Genomic DNA, 10,354 nt, shown 5'->3' with positions numbered 1-10,354 from the left:
ACTTTGAAAATTTGGCAAATAATTTTTTTTCTCAATAAGCTAAGTGTTAGCCGTAGATGTTACTCATGGTTTGCTTTACTTTTATAGTATATCAAGATTTCATGGATAAATACAATTACAAAGTTGTCTAGGTATGGCTTGCACACCTGGTTCATCAGATCCATGAATGCAGCTGGTACATTGGTTAAACCAAATGGAATTACTAGGAATTTGCAATGACCATACCTAGTTCGAAAGGTTCTCTTTGTCTCATCATCTTCCCTGACTTTCAATTGGTGATACCCCGACCGCAAATCGATCTTTTACAAGTAACTCGCCCCTAAAGCTGATCAAATAGATCATCAATTCTCGGTAACGGATACCGGTTCTTTATAGTCACCTTATTTAACTCCTTGTAGTCAATGCACATTCGCATTGTCCCATCCTTCTTCTTGACGAACAGTATTGGTGCACCCCACAGTGAGGTACTGGGCCGAATAAAACCCTTGTTGAGCAGATCTTGTAACCGAGCCATCAACTCCTTCATTTCTGTTGGTGCTAACCGATAGGGCGCATGAGTTATCGGTGCTACTCCTAGGGTAAGATCGCTTCGAAACTCCACTTACCTATCCGGTGGCAAGTTAGTTAGGTCATCAGGGAACACATCTTGGAACTTGCATAGAACTAGTATATGTGCTACTTAAGGCTTTTCCTGCTTGGCATTGAAAACATATGCCCAATAACTTTGACACCCTTTCTTTAGATAACGAGTTGCCTTAGCCACTGATATCAAAACAGGGTCCTTAACTCGTCGGTCGCTATAAATCTTTACTTTTACTTTTCCTGGAACTCAAACTTGAACAATCCTATTTTCACAATCTATGATCGCTTGATTTTCCGACAACCAATCCATCCCTATAACAACGTCAAATTCACCTAGGGCTATAGGTAACAATTTTAACGGTACTATGTAACCTTCTATTTCGATAGAGCAATCATCATATTCCTCCCTTACTACTACCCAATGATCGTCGACAGTTTCAATTTCTAAGGCATTTTCTAGAGTCTTTACATTTCTACCCAGACATTTGCAAAAAGTAGTAGACACAAAAGATCTATTTGCACTAGAATCAAATAATACCCTAGCATGTATTGAGTTTACTAGGAAAGTACCTTTCACCACATCCGGGGTCTCCTGAGCCTCCTGATCCGTCAGGCAAAAAACTCTAGCTTTTGGTCTACTAGTGTCAGCCTTTTTATCCGCCGACCGATTGTCTGTTATTCTGCCTTGATTGTTGCTACCTTTATTCTAGGGAGATTCCGACTTGATGTGGTTAGGGGAACCACACCTGTAACATACCCTTCCTGTCTTACATACATTCTGTAGCTATGTGCCTTGGCTTTCCACACTTGTAGCTAACTTTCTGATTCATATTACACTCCCCATTATGATAACGGTTGCATTTCGGACATTGCTTTACTCCAGAACTGTAACAACGTAAATTTCCAAAACAATTTTTCATTTTTAAAACATAACTTCATTCATAAGAAATATCAAAAACCCATTGTAACACATGTCATCCAAATAAAAAATCCTAAGATCTCAAATACATAAAACTTCATCAATGTGTACAGATCATGTCGGCGCCTTCCCGCGATCCTCGCTGGTACCTGAAACACATATCACACAAACGGTAAGGATAAATGCTTAGTGAGTTCCCCAAAATACCATGCACATACAACTAGCCACTCGAGGCTATAACTCTACTAGACCTTCCGGTCAATGTGTCTCAAGGGCCTTCGATCCCATTCTTGGAGTAGACCTTCCGGTCCTAGTCTGTCGACCTTTCGGTCCATACCACGTTGACCTTCCGGTCCATACACTATCGACCTTCCGGTCCATACCATGTTGACCTTCCGGTCCATATCACACTGACCTTTCGGTCCATACCATGCTACTCATAATATACATAACATATACATATCACATAGGAACATATATCACGTACTCGTCCTAGCACATAAGACCTTCCGGTCACACATTTCATAACTCATAAACATAAGACCTTTCGGTCACTAATAGTTACCATTCCAGGTAAAGTATAGTGAGAAGACTCACCTCGTACGATGTCGGATAATCTCTCTTGCCCGATAACCCGATCTAGCCTCCTCCTATCAATATAATAACATCTCTAATCAATACTTACTCTTGTCCTTATTCCTAAAGAATGGGTAGAAGACCATTCTACCCCTCCCTGTCCTTTCTTGAACCAGTTTGACCAAAACCCTAAAAGTCAACCCCGGTCAACGGTCAAACTTTGACCAGACTCGTCGAGTGCACTCAGGTGACTCGGCGAGTCCATGCGTGTCCTCTGAATCCTTCAAGGCCTCACTCGATTCGTTGAGTCAACCTTTCTCCGACGGGTAACCCATGAACACAAATCGCGGGGCAACCCGACTCGACTCGTCGAGTCCGCTCATGGACTCGACGAGTTTCTTCCATGAGAATGCTCAAACGACCTTCTGAGGTCAGATCTGTTTCTCTAACCTACAGATCTGACCTTCCCATGCACAATAATCACGTAAAGGTTCAACCTTTATACTCATGCAATCAACATAGGGCTTCTTTTGGTGAAATAGGTTCTAAAATGGCAACCTAGGTTCATATCTCTAATGGAGTAGCATAAAGCAGGGAGGTTAGGGCTCTCTGGACCTCTCAAGGTCCAGGTCCAGAGTTTAACACTTAAAGGGACATCATAAGCATCAAATCCAAGCCAATAAAGGATAGAGAAAACCCTAGATTCAAGGGTTCTACAACAAAACATAAGAAGGGTTCGATTTAATACCTCAAAGATGGAGTTTCCTTGCTTGAAACCACAAAATAGCAACCCCAGTTGACCTTCTTTTGTTGGTATCTCCTTCTTCTTTGCAAAAACCACACTAAAAAAGATTAAAATAGCCCTTCTCCTCACACCACATGCTCAAGCTCACTAGGGTTTCTTTCTCTGGACTGGTAGCCGCAAATGAGGGCCATAAGGTTCCTTAAATAGGGCACAAGCCCGAGGATTTAAGGTTTTCACCCACAGTGCCTACTCGGCGAGTCTACTCTTGGACTCGTCGAGTAGTTCATTAAACTTACGTGGCCACCCCGCTTCTACTCGACGAGTTATAGCACCGACTCGTCGAGTAGATCAATGATTCTCAAAAATAAATAATTAAAATAATATACCTGGAAATCCGGGTGTTACAATTCTCCCCCACTAGAATCAGTCTTCGCCCTCGACGTCTCGCTCTGCAAACAATTCTTGATGCTGCTCCCGCATCTCTGACTCCGGCTCCCAAGTCAGCTCGGACACTCTCCGATGTTGCCACTGGACCTGAACCAGGGGGACCTCCTTGTTCCTCAGAACCTTGACCTTTCAATCCAAGATCGCGATCGGCCTCTCAATGTAATTCAAACCCGCGTCCACCTGATTATCCTCTAACGGTATAACCGCCGTCTCATCGGCTATGCACTTCCTCAATTGGGATACATGGAAGGCATCATGGATCTGACTCAACTCCTCAGGTAGCTCCAGGCGGTATGCTACCTTACCCACCCTCGCGATCACCCTAAATGGACCAATGTATCGTGGTCACATCTTGCCCCTCTTCCTGAACCATATCACTCCTCTCCAAGGAGATACCTTCAGGAGTACGAAATCTCCAACCTGGAACTCGAGCTCGGATCGTCGTCTATCCGCATAACTCTTCTGGCGGCTCTGGGCTGTCAGTAACCCCTGTCTGACCTGCTGGATCTGCTCAATCGTCTTAAGCACTATCTCAGTGCTACCCATCACTCGCTGCCCTACCTCTCCCCAACAGATGGGAGTCCGACACCTCCTCCCGTATAAGAGCTCGAAGGGAGGCATACCAATACTCGAATGGTGGCTGTTGCTGTAGGAAAACTCAGCCAATGGTAAATACGTGTCCCAACTTCCTCCGAAGTCCAACCCACATGCTCGAAGCATGTCCTCGAGCGTCTGAATCGTCCGCTCACTCTGTCCGTCAGTCTGCGGGTGGTAAGCGGTGCTGAAATGCAACTTCGTACCCAACTCCTCATGGAATTTCTTCCTGAATTTGGAAGTGAAACGTACATCTCGATCCGAAACAATCGAGATCGGTACTCCATGCCGCGATACCACCTCCCTCACATACATCTCTGCCAGCCTCTCTGCGGAAGAGCTCTCACTGATAGCAAGGAAGTGAGCGCTCTTCGTCAACCGATCAACAATCACCCAGATTGCATCGACACCCTTCGCGGTCCTCGGCAATTTGGTGATGAAATCCATAGAAATTTGTTCCTACTTCCACTGGGGAACCTCAAGTAGCTGCAACTTGCCATGCGGACGCTGGTGCTCGGCCTTTACTCTGCGACAGGTCAAGCACCTCTCAACAAACCACACAACATCCTTCTTCATACAGGGCCACCAATAATCTCCTTTCAGGTCCAAATACATCTTAGTAGCCCCGGAATGGATTGAGAACCTCGATCTGTGCGCCTCCTCCATCGGGATGGTACGTGACCTGCCCGTAAACGGTACCCAAATCCGACCCTGAAAGGTCATAAGCCCTCGACTATCGGTAACAAACTCCGATACCTGCCCAATCACCCGCTCTCTTTTGCGGTTCTCCGGTCTCACAACCTCTGCCTGGGCCTCTCGGATGGTGTCCAATACCGGAGTCATCACCGTCATCCTGATACAAATATCTCGTATCAGGGCATTCTCCGCCCTACGGCTCAAGGCATCGGCTACAACGTTAGCCTTGCCCGGGTGGTACAGGATCTCACAGACATTTGCAAAAAGTAGTAGACACAAAAGTAGTAGACACAAAAGATCTAATTGCACTAGAATCAAATAATACCCTAGCATGTATTGAGTTTACTAGGAAAGTACCTTTCACCACATCCGGGGTCTCTTGAGCCTCCTTAGCCGTCAGGCGAAAAACTCAAGCTTTTGGTCTACTAGTGTCAGCCTTTTTATCCGCCGACCGATTGTCTGTTATTCTGCCTTGATTGTTGCTACCTTTATTCTGGGGAGATTCCGACTTGATGTGGTTAGGGGAACCACACCTGTAACATACCCTTCCTGTCTTACATACATTCTGTAGCTATGTGCCCTGGCTTTCCACACTTGTAGCAAACTTTCTGATTCATGTTACACTCCCCATTATGATAACGGTTGCATTTCGAACATTGCTTTACACCAGAACCTTGATCAACCTTACGCTCTTGACCTGAAGTCTTGCTTTTCTTGGAATCATTATTTGTACCATCCCATTTTCTTTTCCCCAAAGCCCTGTCTTCACCTTGACGATTCTTCTTAAGTTCGCGGCCTTCTGCAGCGTCTACAACAGACTGGAAAGTACTTGGTTTCTGAATTTGCACAAATTAACGAATACCTGTTGTCAATCCCTAAAGATAGCGTTCCACCCTTCTTTCTTTTGTAGATACGTAAAATTCAGCAAACCTAGCTTTCTCCATGAACTTAGTGGTGTACTCTCTCATAGTCATATTCCCTTGCTCCAACCTCAAGAATTCTTCCTCCAACTGTTTAACCGTTGTTCGAGGGAAAACTTTTCTTTAAAGATTCTGAGAAACTCATCCCATGACATCTTCTTGGCCGCCTCACGCCCCCTAACTTCCTTCACCATGCCCCACCAATGTATTGCCTACCCTTTTAACATTGTCGCAGCATAAAACACCATGTCCTCAGCCACACATTTGCTAGTATCAGATGTTCCCTCAATCTCCATGATCCATGTTAACGACAAAACGAGATCAATTTCTCCGTTAAATACATGTGGCTTACAATTCATGAACGTCTTGTAACTACAACCTCGTCGGTCGTTGTTGTCATGATGCCTTCAGGGTTGTGCAATACTTGGTTAATGATTTATATTTGGTGTATTGTACTCATAGTCTTCTTCACCTCCATCCAAGGTATCTTCATACTCACCCATTATTGCTTCTTGTGTCTGAGCAACTGCATCTAACAAGGTGGCTCGAATCTCCCGAGCAATCTCATCAACCAACTCTTCTCTAGTGACTATGCTTTCCGCACAACCCCTTCCGCGACCTCAACCTCGACCACGGTGGGATCCAGAGCTGTCATGGGTCGATTGTGCAGGTATCGGTCTTGTAACAGCTCCTCGGCCTCTTCCTCTGCCTCTGCCTCCTCCTCTTCCTTGGCCCCATCCACGACTAGCATTTGGGATCAGTGGGGTTTCCGGTACATCTCCTGGTGCTCTGACATAAGCTCCAATTGGGATGCGTTCTTCCTACGGGGTGACCCTAGTGAACCTCCGAGATATTCGTGAAGACATATTAAGTACATATTTATGTTTATGACACAATAAGTATATCAAACAAAAATTTTATTTCAAATTATCAAAATTTCAAAAAGAGACATATGTTTTGTTCACATCAAACAACTTAAGCCAACAACCAAGAGAAATAAAAAAAACATATCAAACTCCCTCTTTCTACTTTTTTAAACACAATATCATCATATATCAGGACTTTCTTTCCCTCCTTCAAGTACTTCCTTATCTTCTTAGCTTTTCGACCGTTAGGACCACTTTGGATGACCAGCACCTCGACCTGAGGTGGGTCTCTTCCAACCACCCTATCTAGGAATCCATATGTCGCGGCCTTGGCTCGCTTTGCCCGAGCCACGGATCCTTCCCAGAACTTGGTGATAGTGGGCTTCCTTAGCTCTATTACTTCCTTTTCTAACCTTCGTATCTTGCTTACTTTTCTCAGCAGCCTTAACACGTATTTCGTTTTCTTGTATGAGCCTTAACCTATGCTCATCTATCCCTTCAATTTTTCTTTTCAGATTGTGGATCTCAAGCTGTGTCTGGGGCATTTCTTTCTAATATAGTTGCTCCCAATAAAACTAGGACTAGTTGGCGTAAACTCCACATAGGGCATACAAAACGTTTCGTTTCTTTTTTCCACAGGGTACTGTTGGGTTTTAGTATACTACAACATCCTATGGTGCACATACAACCCTAAATACCTTGGATCTATGTTTTCTCTATTACACATGCAAATGGTTTCCAAGACATTAAACCTATAACTAGCATGCATTTGACATAAACCATATAATATACTAGTTAGGGAAACATACCTTTTATGTGGCTTGAAGTCTTGATGTATTTGGCCTTAAGAGCTTAGCACCAATAGTATGAAATGCCTCAAATGGAATCACAACACACCTAGGACAAAGGTGGCTCTTGAGAGAGAATTCCATGCACCAAAACACCTCCATATTTCTCTAAGAAAAGAAGTGGTGATTTTGGCTATGGAGTAACCTGTTTATATGTAGGATTCCAAGGGTCATGGGTATAACCCATAATCCATACCCATGGGTTTTATGATCCATGGTTCATGTGGCCCAACTCTTTATGTATCCATACATAAACTTGGTCCTACATGGATCATAAGCCCAACACATATAAATATAACTAATTATCATAATTAGTCCCCATAGATTTAATTAGTCTCTTTTGATCACTAAATTAATTCCAAATTAATTCTTGATCGATACTAATTAAAATATATGATTTCATATTAATATATTATAACTTATAATATATTAATAAACCATAAATAACCTTCTCTCAAAAGTCCATCCTAACAAATTGTCCTGATTATATGCAACCCAAATGGACCATGCTACTCTCGGGTCAAGTACATACCAATAATAGTTATGGGCTTAGACATCTAATCCAACAGTCTCCCACTTGGATAAGTCTAAAACTATTATTGCAAGTACGACTTCATAACCCGACTAGCAATCGTAGCTTTTAAAGCCGCTGTCGAACTCTGAACAAATCAATGACGCGTCCATTAGATAAGGGATCATATGTTCCTCCATTCTAGATATCATATGGACTGAGACATGGATTATAATCATTCTCTCTGTCCATTTGTTGTTTCCCGATTTTCGATTTATGATGACTGACTGATTGAATAAATCAAATCAGTCCTGGCTTGGCCAAGCACTCACATGTGTCATCGCTAAATCATCGAGGGGCCCACAGATATCGCTTTTATCCCGAAGGTAAAAGGAATGGATAAACTTCGACTCATATGGCTTGTTCTACTACTTGTTGAATCATACACAAAGGCACGTTTTATAACATCGAGTTACCAAATGCGTTTTCGTGCAATCAATGTATAACCAACTCATAGTAACAACTCATATCTCTAGGTTTGAAGAATATAAGATATTATCGTCTCATGATCACTCGTGATAAAATCCATGAAGTGATTCAAATGAGCGCGGGTTGAATCCAATACTCAGAACTTATGAGCACTCATGAGTGTTGTAGCACCACTTTGTCCACCAACTTGGACCTCTACAAACCAACTCATGACAGTCTTGATTCATATCTACTTCCAACATATGACCGAATGTGGATGGTTTGAATAACTTAATCATTCAGGAAGAGCGACTTAGTTATTCTGGAAGTCAAAACATGCAAAGTGAAACACAAGAATAAATGAATCAAATATGGTATCAAACCCTATGAATATAAATAAACACTTTTATTTATCATCATACTGATTACTCATTATTGATTGTTTCGGTTTTATCACCTTTATACTTGAATTAAAAACACTAGTTGTCCCATGCTCCAAGCATGTACACTATGTTTTTCTTAAACAATAGCTTTTCCATACACCAAGTATGCACTCTATGTTTGTCTATGATCCTTACTTTGTGAAATAAACCAATGGAACATAATTTCAATGATTCTAATTTCACACTCCCAAATCCTTATCGAAAAATGTGAGAATTTCAAATTCCTATCATTTATCGAAATCTGTTTAGATTTTAAACTTATATGCACTGACCCTCCTGTAATGAATGTGTACAAAGTCACAAAGACTTGTCAACAGTCATTATAAGGTATTCCAATGGAGATCAACTCCATGGAAACTAAGTCTCATATTCAAAGTACATTGCTTTGGACATGCTTCTTGCATTAAGTTTTCTAATCTTACACAGATAACTTCCACCTATGGAGACAACTCCATATTCTCATTTTGACTATCACTTCTGAATAAGAGATGCCTCTTTTCAGAATATGTCAATATGGTCCTTCCAAAATTAGCACTATACTTCCAACTATCCCTGAGCAACCAATCTTTGGTAAACCTCAGATTGTCCTCGACAATTGCTTAATCATTTTAGTCATATCCAATTCTAGACCTTTTCCCTTCTTAATGCCTCTGGGCATGTGGAAAAATTTAGAAATGAAAAATATTATAGCACATGCAATCGATCCTGTACCCAAAGCAAATGGTACACGATTCATGATGTCTCACATAAAGACATGATTCTAGACCAGTCTTTTGCTACAATATTTTTATTTGCCATGTTTTCAAAATTTGACTATGAAGAGGGATGTCGTAATCATAATCGAATTTTGAGAACGCAATATACAGAATTTCCTTAAGTTGAACCAATCCAACATGAAATTCATATATATATTCTTGACTAAAGATGATTAAGGTCTCAATCTAAGCCTTTAGAACTGAAATGAAGTATATCCTCTCCCTTAATTATAGCAAAACAACTTTTTCAATCCCTGCAGCCTCCCGAATTGAAACTTTTGTTTTCTATAATTAGCATTGCTAACTTGCAACACTAACAATAATTATCATGCTCCCACTAACATGATGATTATTAGCATAACACTTATGCTCCCACTAGCTTTGACATGTACTAAGAAATAAGTTGGACTTCTAGAAATCAATACTTTATTGACTTTCTTACCAAAGTTCAGATTTCTGATACGAGATGCTTTGATAAAACTTTATCAAAATCATACACATTTCCTTAGATAGCATGCATGTGTGTCTAAACAATTTCAGAACTATGAAAAGGGATGCCGTAATCATAGTCTCAATTGTTTAGACCTTTTGACAACTGCTTCAAATCTACTTGGTGGAAGTGTTTCCTCACCATCATTTTCATGAATCGGAGAGAAACCTTATGACCCTTAGATTTTATGGTGTATGTGTTCTTATCCATGTGAATCGTCAAAACCATAGTCACAAGACAAGGATAATGACAAATCCAAACTCATATGGACTGAACTTATGCAATCTTAACTTCTTGCCACCTGGCAGTACAGGGCCTGCCATTGCTTCCAAGTTGTTATGCAACCAATTGAGAACTTTCAGAACTCCTATGCAAAGCCAACTTTAACTGGAATGGGCACAGAATATGTCAACACGATAGGTTATAAACCTCAAGTCGTGTGCTAGTGAAGAACCTCAGGTTTTATTCTTGATTAGTTCTTGAAATTCTTTTTA

At 41.5% G+C, this 10,354-nt stretch overlaps 1 protein-coding gene across 1 annotated transcript; it reads right to left on the bottom strand.

Annotated features, from left to right (window-relative positions):
- Positions 1–829: 829 nt before the first annotated feature.
- On the bottom strand, positions 830–6,890 carry LOC145127308 (uncharacterized). The gene is made up of 4 exons (XM_079062527.1): positions 6,759–6,890; positions 5,474–5,569; positions 5,122–5,395; positions 830–1,281 (listed from the first exon to the last, which is right to left on the bottom strand). Exons 1-4 carry the CDS (start codon positions 6,888–6,890, stop codon positions 830–832), a joined length of 954 nt encoding a protein of 317 aa, XP_078918653.1.
- Between the last annotated feature and the right edge of the window lie 3,464 nt (positions 6,891–10,354).

The sequence above is a fragment of the Lactuca virosa genome, chromosome 1 (genome assembly GCF_052849685.1).
Source record: "Lactuca virosa cultivar CGN04683 chromosome 1, Lactuca_virosa_CGN04683_v6, whole genome shotgun sequence".
NCBI classification, from domain to species: domain Eukaryota; kingdom Viridiplantae; phylum Streptophyta; class Magnoliopsida; order Asterales; family Asteraceae; genus Lactuca; species Lactuca virosa.
Note: the sequence above shows the minus strand (reverse complement) of the source record. Positions and strands in the feature narration are given on the sequence as shown.